The 16,677-nt window shown below is 34.8% G+C and overlaps 1 protein-coding gene across 3 annotated transcripts in view; it reads left to right on the forward strand.

Annotated features, from left to right (window-relative positions):
* LOC116850689 (protein madd-4) overlaps positions 1–16,677 on the forward strand; it is a 253,077-nt gene that overhangs the window by 181,835 nt on the left and 54,565 nt on the right. For all 3 annotated transcript variants that reach the window (XM_032829286.1, XM_032829288.1, XM_032829287.1), the window contains 3 exons: positions 1,763–1,904; positions 3,054–3,186; positions 14,317–14,419. In XM_032829286.1, coding sequence (XP_032685177.1) covers positions 1,763–1,904; positions 3,054–3,186; positions 14,317–14,419 — 378 coding nt within the window. The remainder of the gene's footprint in view (positions 1–1,762; positions 1,905–3,053; positions 3,187–14,316; positions 14,420–16,677) is intronic.

A 16,677-nucleotide genomic window follows, 5' to 3' on the forward strand; every position in this document is an offset into this window, starting at 1 on the left:
TCTCTCTCTCTCTCTCTCTCTCTCTCTCTCTCTCTCTCTCTCACTCTCTGACGCTCGCCACTGCTTCCTGCCGGCATCTCCGGTAAGTTCCACTTTGTTCGCTCGCTCACTCTCCTACACCTTCTTCGCTTTCCCCCTTCAGTCCATCTCTCTCTTCTCTCACCCCGGATAAGGGATGAATAATGTACTCCCCGACCTCTGAGCAAACCTCCATGCAACCTGAATGACAAATCAGTTTGCCGTCCGAGCCAGGTCACGAATCGACGTCAGCCTTACCTCTATCCTCCACTCTCTGTCGTTTACTCGTGTCTTTCTTTCTCTCTCTCTTCTCCTTCTCCCACGCAGTGTTCGTTCCTCTCGAAGGTCCTGAATTTTCGCGAGACGTTTTTCGCTCTCGCACGAATCCCGACGGCATGCCAGCGGTCGTCAACGTTTTTAATGTCCACGGGATATCGCCGACACGCTTTCCGGCTCTCCGACCACCGTGAATAAATCGAGAAAATTTACTAACGTGGCGCGAGCAAGCTCGACGTTATCGAGTGCGAACATGACGGCTGTGAGTTAACACGTTTATTAGCGATGTCACGTATATGTGGCTTACCGACTTTTCACCAGAGATCAGTGTCAAACACGTCCAGTGACACATTATGTAACACGCCCAGTTTGTACATTTTATATTTAACGTTTGCATAAGTGTAACCTTGCATTACATTAAGTATGGTACTAAAAATATATCAAAAGTGGTCAAAATATAATAAGCAACTTTCCAATTTAAGCGCATGACAAACGTGTTAACAATCAACGAAATTCTATGAAATTTCTATGCTCAATATTTAAAAATGTATTGCCCAACAATAATAAAAAAATTGTGAGAAACTTGAAGATTAATCTATATTGTGTATAATTTAACACTGATTCAGAGTCTGGTTAGAAAGTTACTCCACTTTGAAGTGTAAATCTAGCAAACATAATGACGTCAAATGACGTTCTAATGGCGCAATAATGACTTCTCCAATGTCATTAATGTTTCAATATACTGTCGTTTATACATATCATATGTTTTTATATAGAAAATAGAAATATTAAGAATATTAAAAACATTTTTAATTTTCAGTGACTTTTTTTGAAAGCATCGTATGGACAATGCATTTTTAACAATCTTGCAAAAACAATCAACCTTTCCAAATATCAACGCAATTTTAGAAGATAATAGAAGATCTTTATATATCTCTGATGTTTCTTTTGGACGGATATATTACATAGAAAAAAATTGTTGTATTAATCAGAAAAAAATTAAAATATATCATAGCTTTTCTTTCTGGCTTTAAGAATTAATTCTTGGTTACGCTGACCTGCCTCAAAAATGCATTTTTTTCAGGCAACGAATCGCAGTGCTGCAATGTATGATGTATGATGTATGATGCATAGGTCAACGTAACCAAAAGTTGGTTACTGAAATAAAAGCTATGCCATATTTTACTATTTTTCTGTTAACACAATCATTTCTTTCGTGTACTTAATTTACTCAAATATCAATTTTGATGCTGAGGAAAAACGTCAGTTACATTCTCCGCGCGTTCGACATAAATCTCTTCACGAGTTAGAAACGATAAAAAAAAGGGAACGCATAAGTGCTTAACAATCGTCCATGAGGAAAGGTCACTTGTCTCTGACATTGTTAGTGAGTAATAACAATAATCCGGACTAAGACCCATTACATCGAGGTCATGTTTCATTAATCGAGCGTGGATTCCTGTTTCAGAAGGTTGGCTGCGACCTTAGAGTTGGTAGTAACAAGAACACAGATGCGTGTGGCGTGTGCGGAGGGAATGGATCAAGCTGCCAATCGCGATACTTCTGGAGTTTCGAATCGATATCCGTCTGCTCCAAGTCCTGCGGTGGAGGTTGGTAATTACCGGGTTAATTTAGCTATATTCTCCCGCGCGAAGCGTTACCGCGATCGCGAGATGACGCGGATGTTGCGTAAAAATTCAGAATCGATCGTCGGGGATCTCGTGTGCATATTTGTTTCCCGGTAAAAATATAAAAGTATCCAACATACGAAAACATACGGAAATGTACACGGGGAAAAATCGTTCGATTGGATCAATGTGTCAATGAACAAACCAATCGCATTTTGGTTGAAAAAGCAGAATTTCTAGTTCTTGGAATTAAATTTGATTCACAAGAACCACACTAAAAACAAAACACATTTAGTTCGTTTACTGGTATGCTAATTCAAACAAACATGTTCTCTCCATATATGAATCAAATTCTTATAAATAAAATTCAACAATCAAAAATCAGAAATTCTGTTTCCTCCAACCAAAACGCGTATGGTTGATTTATTGTAATTCAACAAAATCTTTTCTCCGTGTATAAATTAAATTCGACCTTAAAGATCAGTTTCCTTTTTCCTTCACTTAAAACACGTCTGGTTTGTTTCTAGCCACATTAATTCACACACACAACCAAACTTCTCCTCTCCGTGTACAAAATCACACACTGAGAGAAATTATTCGACAAAAACGAGTATTTCTGATCAAAATACCGACGTATTTTTATATCCGATCAGGATATTCAATTAAATTTAATCGAATACTTCCGATCATAATGGCATTTCAACAGATAAAAATTTAATCAGATAATTTTATCAGATGAAAAAATTATAAACTAATATTTCTCAGCGGATGTTTCCTAATCGGATATAAAAATTCATCGGTATTTTGATCGGAAATATCCGTTTGTTAATTTTGTATTGTATAATTTCTCTCAGTGCATAATTCTCCCTCTCTCTCTCTCTCTCTCTCTCTCTCTCGCGGCTCTCACGTAAAAGTAACTCTCACATTATCGCGGCTACCGCGCGCTCGTTGCATCCAACGTTAAATAAAAGCGTATCGTGCGGCCATTATCCTTAAAAGTTAGAACGACGTCGGACAAAAAGACGCGCGGGGTCGACAAGATCTGCGGGGGTATTGCGGGATTATTTGCACGATAGCGCAACGCTATCGAATCGCCGGGCTAATTTACCGGTCTCGTTTTTGCACTAATAGGTTTTAAGAGAGCGGTGGCGGTGTGCAGATCGGTCGGCACCGACGAGAGTGTCGTGGAGGACAGCTATTGCGATGCAAACGGCAGGCCGGAGAAGACCATAATGCCGTGCAACACGCACCCCTGCACAATCAAGTGAGTACTTTCGAACAGGACTAACCTGTGCAGCGAAGGGGTTGAGATTGGTGGGACGGTGGAACGCAGATGCATGCACGTTCTGCTACGTCAAAGAACGTCGAGCCGCAGCTGAGATTCGCGTGTACAATCATCGGGAAGTATTGTGCGCGATCTCGCGCGAATCGCGCGGTTTCTACCGTGCCACGTAAAATATCCCGAGCCGCTCGCTCGGCCAGCAGTGATATCGCATTCTCACGGTAATTAACGCCGGATAAATCGTAATTTCGCGCACGCACGTAAGCGATATCTCGGTATCCCTCGGAGGAAGCAACGAGGAGGCGAGCGGAAAATTGGGAACCCTCCGCTCTCTCGCGGCTGCAAACGATCCTTGTTCCTATAACAATATTTCTCTTCCGTTTCGCGGAAGGGTTGCGAGGTAGCGATTTAAAGCTAACTCTCTCGCTCCCTCTCCTTTTCTCGCTCTCCCTGACGATGGGAATCGTCCAACAAACGACGAGATACTCCGCCGCCGACGAGTCTCGGACAAAAACTCCGGCGAACTATTCTCTCTGGATACACGAGCTCGCTGAAAGCCGTGGAATAGCGCGCGCGTGGAAAGTTTACTGTCTGGTGTACAGAATTTGTTCTTTGTGCACGAATTTATGGTTCATTGTTCGCGGGGCGATCAATGCTTCTCGGCCTTTCGTCGCCGTATCGCGAACGATTAACTCTTTTAGGCCCAGTATCGATGCCGCTCGAAAAAAATATTCTGCTGCTCTAAGTAAAATTCTAAATGTTACATGTTAAAATTTGTCACTGTTTTTATATCTGCTAGAAAATGCTCTGCGGCAATTTACAGCAACATCATTCTACTAGTATCTATAGTATCTGCAAGTAAATTTAGGTCCCGTCACTAATTATTAATCTGGTAGTATATTTTAAATATGCTACCGCCGTGGAGATGTCACGCTTTCCGCCCTGTGCGCAGAATACTTTGTGATACTTGTTTCACGTTTTCCGCGCGCAGAAAGCTTCGCCAAAAATTTAAACAAATAATAACAACCAGAGTATATTTTTCATGTGCGAACTTCGCAAAGGATTTACTGACGAGATGAGAAGAGGACGGAAAGTAAATATAGAGATAGAGAATCAAACGGTGGAAATTTTATAATAGTCTTATAAAGAAAATAAATTTTTCTATATATATATATATATATATATATATATATATATATATATAAATTTATTTTTTTTATAAGACTACTATAAAATTTTATCGAAGAAAAAATTGGAAATCGACTCTATTCAAGTAAGCAAACCGAGTTATTGTTTCAATTTAATATTTCTTTTTAATTCTTTATTGAAATGCTAAACTTACTAGGTTTCAGAATAAATTTTGAATAAATTTGATGTTTATGATAAACTTATGATAAACTTACGGATATATAAACTTATAAATTATTTGAAGCAACTAATATTTATTTCAATGTAATACATATTTTTCTGTATGCACCACAGAGAGACTTTCTTGTTAAATTTCACAAGTAATTTAGACAGAAATTCTATCTTTGTTCTTTATACCCATTTTAGCTAATTCCTCGTATCTAGGTAATTTTTGCTGTGCCTGCGAGATTATTTTTCTGAGTGCAGAATTTAATAAGTCTCATAATCGTGATAATTAATATAAAAGCGCCAATCATATATTTTATGGTGATATCGATAAGATATTGAGAAAATAAAACTTGTTTACTTTTTCTCGTGAAAACCTTCATACAATCTCGAGCACCAATGACTCTATTTGGCATACCATCGCCATATTGGTATTTTTTTTTTTGTAGAAAAATCACTATTTCACAGATTAGAACATGGAATATAGTTTTATAGATCGACAGTTTGATAGTATTGTACTAATGGAATCATTATTTTGTCAATATAAAAAATCTGAAGTGGACCCAAAGTGAATTATTGTGTACACTGGGCTTTAAAGGGTTAAGGTGAGTCACTTTAAGTATGCTACCGCCGTGGAGACGTCGCGCTTTCCGCCCTGTGCGCAGAATACTTTGTGATACTTGTTTCACGTTTCCCGCGCGCAGAAAGCTTCGCCAAAAATTTAAACAAATAATAACGACCAGAGTATATTTTTCATGTGCGAACTTCGCAAAGGATTTACTGACGAGATGAGAAGAGGACGGAAAGTAAATATAGAGATAGAGAATCAAACGGTGGAAATTTTATAATAGTCTTATAAAGAAAATAAATTTTTCTATATATATATATATATATATATATATATATATATATATATAAATTTATTTTTTTTATAAGACTACTATAAAATTTTATCGAAGAAAAAATTGGAAATCGACTCTATTCAAGTAAGCAAACCGAGTTATTGTTTCAATTTAATATTTCTTTTTAATTCTTTATTGAAATGCTAAACTTACTAGGTTTCAGAATAAATTTTGAATAAATTTGATGTTTATGATAAACTTATGATAAACTTACGGATATATAAACTTATAAATTATTTGAAGCAACTAATATTTATTTCAATGTAATACATATTTTTCTGTATGCACCACAGAGAGACTTTCTTGTTAAATTTCACAAGTAATTTAGACAGAAATTCTATCTTTGTTCTTTATACCCATTTTAGCTAATTCCTCGTATCTAGGTAATTTTTGCTGTGCCTGCGAGATTATTTTTCTGAGTGCAGAATTTAATAAGTCTCATAATCGTGATAATTAATATAAAAGCGCCAATCATATATTTTATGGTGATATCGATAAGATATTGAGAAAATAAAACTTGTTTACTTTTTCTCGTGAAAACCTTCATACAATCTCGAGCACCAATGACTCTATTTGGCATACCATCGCCATATTGGTATTTTTTTTTTTGTAGAAAAATCACTATTTCACAGATTAGAACATGGAATATAGTTTTATAGATCGACAGTTTGATAGTATTGTACTAATGGAATCATTATTTTGTCAATATAAAAAATCTGAAGTGGACCCAAAGTGAATTATTGTGTACACTGGGCTTTAAAGGGTTAAGGTGAGTCACTTTAAGTATGCTACCGCCGTGGAGACGTCGCGCTTTCCGCCCTGTGCGCAGAATACTTTGTGATACTTGTTTCACGTTTCCCGCGCGCAGAAAGCTTCGCCAAAAATTTAAACAAATAATAACGACCAGAGTATATTTTTCATGTGCGAACTTCGCAAAGGATTTACCGACGAGGTGAGAAGAGGACGGAAAGTAAATATAGAGATAGAGAATCAAACGGTGGAAATTGCGTCGCGGAGCCCGCGAATTTTATTACAAAATTGCGTTTCGCGAGCGAAACGCCGGGGGTTTTATCGGGCGTAACGTACGCGTCGCGATGTATCTCTCACGTCACTCGATAATCGATCTGGCGAGTTTCGCGAAAATTGTCACTCGGTGCGCGCGCGTGATACATCACCGCGCGGCGGTATCGAAACGTATCATCTGACGATTAAGACGGGCCCGATAGTTGGGCGCGCAGCGCAATTGAGGGACTTTTACCACCGTCGGCGGTGATGGCCGACGCGCGTTGCACAGACACAGTATCGTGATTACGAGTGGACCCAACCGATGAATTACCAGCGGCAATTGATCTCGTCACCAGCAAATCAGCGCTAATTGGACCGGCCGCGAGTTTAGTTGAATTTAGTTTGGCCGGCCAGACCGCGAGAGCGAACCGCCGTGTCCTCCGTTCCCTGGAAAGAGCGGGAGAGAAAGAGAGGCAGAGACAAACGAGACTCTAACCGCCGCGAAAAGCCGCAACCGCGCTTTAGGCTGACGATTCGGAAGCTATGATTTAATTGTGTATTACAACAAGCCGCGTTATTCACCGGCGATGCTTAAGGAATTTATTGACCTAAGTGCTTAAAATCATGCGAAAACTCAACGTAGCTTTTATCGCGGTAAACTCGTTGAAATACGATCGTTGAACCTAATAAGTTCAGTATTTCAATAAAGAATTAAAGAAAAAATTAAATTGAAACAAAAACTCGATTTGCTTACTTGCACAGAGTTGATTCAACTTTTTCTTCGATAAAATTTTATAATATTCTTATAAAAAAAATTAATTCTTCTTCTGAATTCAAGATGTATATAATGAGCCTAAAATTTCTGATAAAGATAGATTTGGACACTATCATCAAGTCTCATGCGATTTATCCGCACCGTTTGTGAGAAATTTGACACTGAATGTCGCAATTTTGCATCAATAATCTTATGATCGACTTTTAGGAGCGACACAGATGACTATTATTCCAGTGTATAACTTCATAAAAAGTAATACTATTCAAATAAAAAAATTTATAATTATAAATGTTACATATTAGGAAACGTGGAAGAAAGAATAGTATTCACTTTACCGTTTTTGTGTCAGTTTTTTTGTACCGTTGTAGGTCAGAAAATTGTTGTTTTATGCTTTGAACAACATTATTGTACTGAGTGAAATATTGGCAAATATCATGAAATGAATTCTAAATTAACATTTATTATTTAGATAGTAAAGTATATATGCAAAAACGTAATTTGGTCCAAAATAGTAAATTTATAAATAGCTCTTTTGATACATCTTGAAAATACGTCTCTTAGGAGCTCTGAAAATACATAACTGGTAAATATCTCCTTAAGCGCGCGCCGTGTCGAGCGTTATGAAAATTAAATCAATATCAGTTATTGATATTTTCAAATTATCAATATCAGTCTAATGTTAATTTGATGGAATCTATTAAGAAAAAGAAAAATGGGTAGAAGCGGCACTCAATATATCACAGATCCCGCTTATATGTGAAAAATAATATTGTTATAGAGATCATTATTAATGGAGATTATCGGTTTCACGGCGCACTCGTAAGCCGGTCATATGTGGACGAATGAGTCTCGTTTATTTAATCCGTCGTTCCGTTTTGCCCCGCGGCGAATAGCGTTTCCGCGCCGTTATACGTAAAGCACGGTGCAATTTACGTCTTTATTAAGAGACACGGCTGAAAAAATACTCGAGCCTCGTGAGCAAGGATCATGTTATATGGCAAAGCTATTCCTGGCAAGAACGTATATTGAGAGAAATTATCCGATAAAACATTAACAAATATATTTCCGGTCAAAATATCGATAAATTTTTATATCCGATCAAATTTAATTGAATATTTCCAATCACAATGGCATTTCATCATGGCATTTTATAATGGCAGATGAACCGATCAAAAAATTATGAACCGATATTTCTCATCAAATGTTTCCTGATCAGATACAAAAATTTATCGGTTTTTTAATTGAAAATATCCGTTTGTTAATTTCTTATCGAATAATTTCTCTCAGTGTAGAATGTACACCGAGAAAAATTATCCAATGAAAAATTAACAAATATTTCCGATCAAAACACTGATGAATTTTTATATCCGATTAAATTAAATACTTCCGATCATAATGATATTTCATCCGATAAACCGATAAAAAAATTGTAAACCGATATTCCTCATCGGATGTTTCCTGATTGAATATAAAAATATATCGGTATTTTAATCGGAAATATCCGTTTGTTAATTTTTTATCGGATGATTTCTCTCAATGTATGCAACTTGTAGACATGCACTCAGTTATTATCTAATATTAGTGCATTCTCATTAATTGTAGGAATAATGCGTTGGGACTGAACAAAAACTGTATTTCAAGAAGTAATTTATCCGTCTTAGATAATTTTAGATATCTAAGTATATCTAATAATTGTCGCTATGACTGCAAGACCATTTTTTTGGTGGGTAGCATTTACAGACTATATTATGCTCCTTTGATGTTACAAATCGTAACTTATTGCCGTTTTTTCCGTGTGGAGACTTAAAGAAGAACTTGCCGAAAGTGTTTACCCAAGTCGAAATTTTCATTCTACATTAGCCCTGAAAATTCTGTCAAACTTGAAGAGTTAATGAAGAATCTCGAAATGTACTATTGTCTTACCTGGATGCTGCAAGTAGCTCTTTACTGCCGCTTTCTTCATGTTAAAGAAGCTTGAAGAAACACTTATTCAAGATTTATTTAATATTTTAATTATATTTTATTCACTTTTTATATTTTACTTTTATTCACTTTTAAGATTTTAATTATATTTTTATTCACTTTTTATTTTATTTTTATTATTTATATTTTTATTTATATTTATTTCTATTTTTCATTACTTTAATTATTTAATATTCGATCTCATTTCGATATATTTTCATAAAATTTTATTATTTAATTTATTGTTTGATGCATTGACAGAAAAAAATATTTAAAAAATAAAAATTATTCGGTGGATTACTAATAATTTATTTATTTTTATACTAATATAGAATATATCTCTTAAATAAGGAAATATCTTCTTAAAATCTTAGCTTTTCATAAATAAGGAAATATCTTCTTAAAATCTTAGTTTTTCATAAATTCATTCACCAATTGTTGATTCTGTTTGAATAAAAAAAACTAAATTTAAATAAATTATCTACCGAATAAATATTTTTTCTCTCAGTGTATGGATCAGTCGGAATAGCCAGAACTCGATTAAAAAAAAATCCAAGATCCAATATTTATCTTTACACTGAGAAAAAAAATAACTTATCTATCTAAAATTATTATTGTTTACTCTGACGGCAGTTTTTAATTGTTTTTAATAACACGGAAATAAAAATAGTAACATGTATATAAAGTATTATCACTAACATTATAATAAAACTTAATTAAAAAATGCTTTGCTTGACCATTTCTTAAAACTTAATAAAAAATGCTTTTCTTGAACATTTATAGCTCAGTCGGGAAATTGTTGGAAACACGCACACACATACACAGAATTATATGAAATCCGGAAGAGACGAGAATCCTCGGCTGTCGAACGGTTCAGATCAATTAATTATTTAACAAAACCCTTCCCGCTAACCCTCTTCAAACTCTCCTCCGTTACCTTCCCTTATAGTTTAAACTGCTCGCCAGCAGAGCAACCTGTGCTCTACCGTATAGTTTAGTTCGCTTTTGCCGCCTATGTTTCTACCCTTCCTCGCGCCGTCTACCTAACCTCTGTTAGAAGATCCTATCCTATGTACAATATGTACATAGCTAAGCACGCATCAAGTGTCTTGACTTCATGTCAAGTGCCCAGGCAAAAGATTCCCCAGTAAAAGAGTCAGCGAAGTGTAGAAGTTAGAGAAACTATGACAGCATACGCGTGTCCCACACGCAAAAAAAGAACTAGTTTCCAGAGCTAAAAAATAGCTGTGGCAGATAAGATGTGTCACTGAAATAGGAACAGCTAATGTCAATACTACCGAAGCTAAATTTATTCGTTGTTAAACTTAGGCGCTACAGCGAGAAATATTAGCTGCTAGAAATAAATGACTATAACAAATGATTGTAGCTGTACGACAAACTTCTTTAATATATGCATACGATAAAAAAAGTTAGAAATAACTGCCATTTTCTTAGCTACTTGAAATAATGTGCATTTTTAATGTCACCTAATATATTTGTATTTCATAGCGAATGTATCTTAACTGTCATAACCAATTCTTAACAGTGACAGCTAAACGATTAGCCTTTTGTTAAGTTTGAATCAGCTATCTTTAGCTGATATTACTAAATCATTTTTTTGCATCCACATGTGAGACTTTCGGAGTCTTTAGATAAACTTCCCACGGGTTAAAAACAAACTGCCGTAATTAATCGATATCTTATTAAAGTTATATGATAATTGACAATGAGCGAAGCATGGCATATCATATATTAATATATTAATTGACAAATATGTACTCGCGATTGGCGAAATGTAGCTATATTCAAAGGAAATTTATTTAATAAAAATTTAAGAAATTTATTTAGATAAATTACTATTTAGATGAATAACTAAAGAAATTTATTTAGATAAGTAGATTTTAAGTTATTTAATAAGAAATAATGTGTGGATAAAAGTGGAAATAACAAAGAAAGACTTAATCTCATCTCTTCCTATCTTATTTTTTATTTTTTTTTTATGGAAACTTCGATGAGATTTATAGCTCTTAAAAGTACTGATATGAAGCTGTAAACGTAAGAATAACAGTTATGTGTCCAATAATGCTGTGTTTTTGCCGATGGAGATTTAAGTTTTGATTCCGTACAAGGCTAAATAGAAACGAAATGAATGAGTTGGTATATGTAAACAAGATTGCGCGCGCTTACGGACAAAGGAGCAATATTAGACATAAAAATCAGTATTTGCAAGATTTATATTAGATTTTAAGGTCGGCATTCGCGTAATTATAAATTATTTAGGATTTTTCATCGAGAATATAATGAACTACAGATTCGTATATTCACATAGATCGTTGGTTTGGATCAATATTTCTTATATAATCTTTTTTATAATATATATATATATATATATATATATATATATATATATATATATATATATATATATATATATGATATTCTTATATATGATAATCAAGTGCAGATACAGATCAACGAATAATCAAAGATTCATGAATTATAATTATTATTATAATTGTTTGTATTATTATTACTATAATTATTTAGCGAATGATAAAGGACTGCGAATGCCGACCTAGGTTTCAACTCGGGTATCTTCTTATATATCTCTCTTCAATAGATTCGTCAGAGGTCCATTAAAACCGGAAATTTCGTGTGTAATAAATAATTTGGCACACCTGGAGAATATATAATCGCTAATGTATGATCGCTGATGATGAATATATGATCGCTGCCCACGTCCCGACGTTCCGCATCCTCCGTTCTAGCTTCTCGACCCAACATCTTGGTTGCTTCGTCGTGACACTGACACCGCGTACATTCAATCAAAGATGCACGTGTTAAATAAGGCGATGCCGACGAGGGACTAATTAAGTCTCGAAAGAAATAGTTTTATTACCCGCGAAGAACACACGCGATAAATAGCACCGCGACACGCTAGTCCGTGAACATAGATGCGTATCGCTCACCGGCTCGAATAGAAACATCCGGAAAGTCCGAAACACAAAAATAAATTTGAACGCCTTGAAGGTCTCGGATGTTTTGATGCGTGACTGCTCGGCTCTTGTTGATAAGCAAAGATTATTGTGATCGAAAGGCATGAGTTTACATTTTTTGTCTGTTGTTTTTGTTTCTTATTCTACTACTTTGGCGCGTCGCACATATTTTTTTTAAACCGAGCGTTACACACACACATACACATTACATTTCAAACAAAATACAAGCGCCTAAAACATTGAAAAGCGAAAAGCGTCTAAAGGGAACAACAGAACAGAAGTAGGAAAGTAAAACAAAACTTCTGTTTGTCTAACAACGTTACGTTAATGCGTTGGATAGCAAAAGAAGCATTAAAAGATGTCATTAGTACTTTCAAGACTTACAGATTCTAAATTCCGACTCGGGTATTCATTAATTTTTACTTTCGTTCGACTGCTCTGTCTTATATCTCACTGACTTAACTGGGACTTAAGTAGAAGTAATATTTTGCTACAAAATCTGTAATACAAAAATTTGTCATACATTGAGGAAAAACACTTTGAAATTTATTTGTGGGATATAATGTCTTTTTATGTGTCAGGTAAAGTTTATTTTTATGAAATATAATTTTTATTTTTGTAAATTAACTTAATATTCCACAAATAAATTTTTAAATATTTTTGCTTAATACACCGTGTCAAGCAGAATTTTCTGCGTTTGCGGCGATAGGATTAACGACTTCTGTGTGCTTTACGTGCAGTGATATTGCCTGTACTTGCAGAATGCATCGATCACTATTAACTGATCCTTTCAACGAGATCTTGCTGATTGCAGTACTATAACTATAACTGAACTGTTAAGTATGAGTATACACTGAGAAAAAAAACTTGAAAATTTACATGTGGGGTATAAAATTTGTTTCTGTAAAATAAAGTTTATTTCTGTACATAAACTTTATATCTCACGAAGAGAGTTTCAAGCATTTTTCCCAGCATTTTAGTGAAGAATATACAAATTGTGCTTTAGAAAGTACGGGTGTATCGTGATGCGTTTCGGAAATTGCAGGCATCAAAGGTCGCTTTGAGAATCACGCGGCGAAGAATCGCCGGATAACTCGCGGGATCACTCATAAGGGCGACGATAATCGATGATCGATATCGGACGCGCACGCGCGTGCGCGCGCGCTCAAAACACCAGACACGAGAGGCCCGGTCGAGCTTGCCGTTTCACTTTGTCATTTAGCGCAATCGCTCGTACACGAAATATTTTTACGGCGTCATGCATGAAAAATGTCGAGAGTGACTTTGACAGTTTTATAAAAAAAAAAAAGAGCCTGTTAGCTCGATGGAAGCCACTCTGTCCGTGTTACTTGGTAAATGCTCGGCTGTACCGCCCATTACGACGGAAATGGACACCATCAAAGGTGTCTGTGAAACGTTTAATAAAGAAACGTTTCACAGACACCTAAATAGGCGCGTTTAAGTATCTTAAATATTCGCGCGATTACGAGCGTGTTGTATCAAGGCCGCGGCTGCATTCCGCCCTCGTCGCTTCTCGTCGATCTTTCGCGCGTAGAAATCTCCAGAATGCAAGACACAGAAACGCTTTTACCTTAAAAATGCGAGACATTTAAAACATAGAATTGTCAAAGAGGTGATATCGATAAAGGTTTTCGGATTTAAAACTGTCGCGTCGCACGCGCATTTGAGTCGCATTTGATGCGAGAATCACGGCGGAGTGTTTCGTTTCGCACGCTCTCTTGTGAAAAATATCGTGCTACGTGCCATCTATAAGTGTAAAGAGAAAAATGAGCAAGGAGGAATCGTATCAATGAACACACGCGCGCCGCATTCTAAGCGTATCTCGAGCGGCGTATCGGGCTATAAAGCTTACATTGCGAGCGCGACGTTGACGGCGCGTTCATTTTTCACGGCGACCTTAAATAAGTCACGAGTTTATCGTAGGTGGCACTTTTACTGCCGACAAGGACAGGATGTTAATTAACTTTTACTACCACGGTGCTTATGACTTTCGCGACACGCAAGTAACCGCGTAACTTTGCGGCTCCGGTAACGAACTCGGTGTGTTACCTCTTTCTCGCTCTGTGCGTGATGTAACGGTTATTCTTTTCTTTTCCAGATGGTTAACCGGAGAATGGAGCGCGTGCAGCGCAAGCTGCGGCGGTGGCTCACGAACGAGGTCCGTCTTCTGCGCCGAGGAGAACGCGAACGAAACCACCAGGGTAAGTCAGGAGGAGAACGCTACACGCGAGACTTCGAGTGAAAGTGTCAATTTCATTCGGTCCTATGCACAGTGGACTGATATCACAGAATTCTCATAAGATTAAACATAACATTAAAATAATACTTTTTTAATTTAGAAAAAATACTGATTATTTGAAATTATAATAATAGAGTTCTAATAAATGATAATGGAGTAATTTCTTATGTTTTGTTCGTTTAAAGTAAGGTAAGATAATTATGAATACAGATATCGAAGAAATATTGGGAAACATACTAAATATAATCATTTATGGGTCCACTTTCTTGATCGTAATACTTAAATTATTTAAGTAATTATTCTATTTGGACGAATCAATTAGTAAAAATCTGACGGAGGTTGTAAACATTTGCAATAATTCTTTTATATAAAAGATATCTTTATGTAATTGATGATTTGTAGTTCTAAAATTTTATATTTGTGATAATATCCCACACACACACACACACACACACAAAATTTGCCTTTATTATTGTATTATATTTAGTTGCGACACTGAAAGTAATTGCATTTTAGAAAGTTAAGGAGCCTTTTATTTTTAAACGACAGAAAAATAGGCTATGTTCAGGAATTTCTTTTGAAAAAACTTTGCAACATATCAATCTGCAACTTTTACTTTTTTTATCTGTACATTTATTATATATAAGTATAAAGAATTATTAAGAAATAATGGCTGTTCGGAAATTTCATATATAAAACTTTAAACGTGTTTTTCTTAAAATCATGTTTTCATAATTAGTGTGCAAAATTTCGTAAAAAGTAGTAAACTAATTAACTTCAAATTTTTTTCACATATTTTCAATACACGTACATATATAATACATATAATACATCCAGAAATAAAAAATTTTTGAATAATTTGAGCGGCATAAGAATCAAAGTAAAAAAGCTTGAATTATCTTGAATATATTTAATTTAAAAGCTTTATTCATAGATACTTTAACTTAGAGCATTATCGCAACCCTATTTCATTAATATTAACTTTCTAGTTTTATTTTATTACATTATTACATTAATACCCTTTATTTCATTAATACTAACTTTCTAGTTTTATAATAATAAAGATACCAATTTAAATTTTTCGTCTAAAGAAACTACTTCTAAATTCTAACTTCTAACTTCTAAGTTTTTGTGTTAAGTTTTACAGAAAAGTAAAGGAATCGAAAGTTTTAATGTTTTGACAAAATTGCTTTTAATGTAGGAACGTATATAATGTACATACACATATTCAATGTAGAAACATATATAAATAAAATATTTCATGCTCTCCGCTTTATATTGGGTTTTTAACCGTATAATAGAATAATAATACTTTTTTAATTTATTTTCCTTTCGCTCGTTCTTTTTTCTTAAATCATTTTACTCCTAAAAGTTTAAGAAAAGTGGAGATGTTGTCCTAATTTATTCATTTGATTAATTCTCATTCAATTACACTAAATATTCATGAAAAAATTTGTTAAAGTTGATAAATATTGGACAAATTGTTGTTTTAGCTATAAATATTATATGTGTAAAGTTTAGTTGTTATTGTGTAATTACAATTTAACACTACACATGTTCGATTTTCGATGGGATCGTTCCATTGTACCACAACGCAATCTCGGTAAAACTCAAATCACACACAAATAACGCGAAACTGAAAATAGACTTTTTTCAAACTTTGGTCTTCCCACGTTACGAAAAATTCTTCGACAATTGACACTGCCGAAATTCGCCTTCATATAATCAATATATCGTTATTGGTAAAACTATTATCATTCTGACGACTTATTATTATTCTATTACTTCCTTTCTCGAGTGTCACTTACTCATTATGTATATAACCATTGAAATATTATAATCTATATAAACGCTCACTATATAAAAGTACCGACTGTCGTGCTTGTTAAATAATATAGAAGACGAAATTATGCAATTTTAAAAGATATTGATAATCCTGATAGAAATTTAATGCAGTTTTCAAGCCGTCCTGCTCAAATAATATAGAAGACAGAATTATGCGATTTTGAAGGATATTGATAATCCTAATAGAAATTTAATGCAATTTTCGAGCAGTCGCTTCATAGTTATGTTAACTTTCATCTAGTAACTGGCGAGTAAAACTACTTGAAATTCCAATCAAGATGTAACGCTTTTTCTCTAATTACTGCGCACGAAACATGCACGAAGTCTGAACTCATTTACTAAACGAAAACAGAACAAAAAATGGGCAACAACTAT

This window comes from Odontomachus brunneus, unplaced genomic scaffold (assembly GCF_010583005.1).
Source record: "Odontomachus brunneus isolate Ranch 3 - 2012 unplaced genomic scaffold, Obru_v1 Obru_scaffold_152, whole genome shotgun sequence".
Classification (NCBI taxonomy): domain Eukaryota; kingdom Metazoa; phylum Arthropoda; class Insecta; order Hymenoptera; family Formicidae; genus Odontomachus; species Odontomachus brunneus.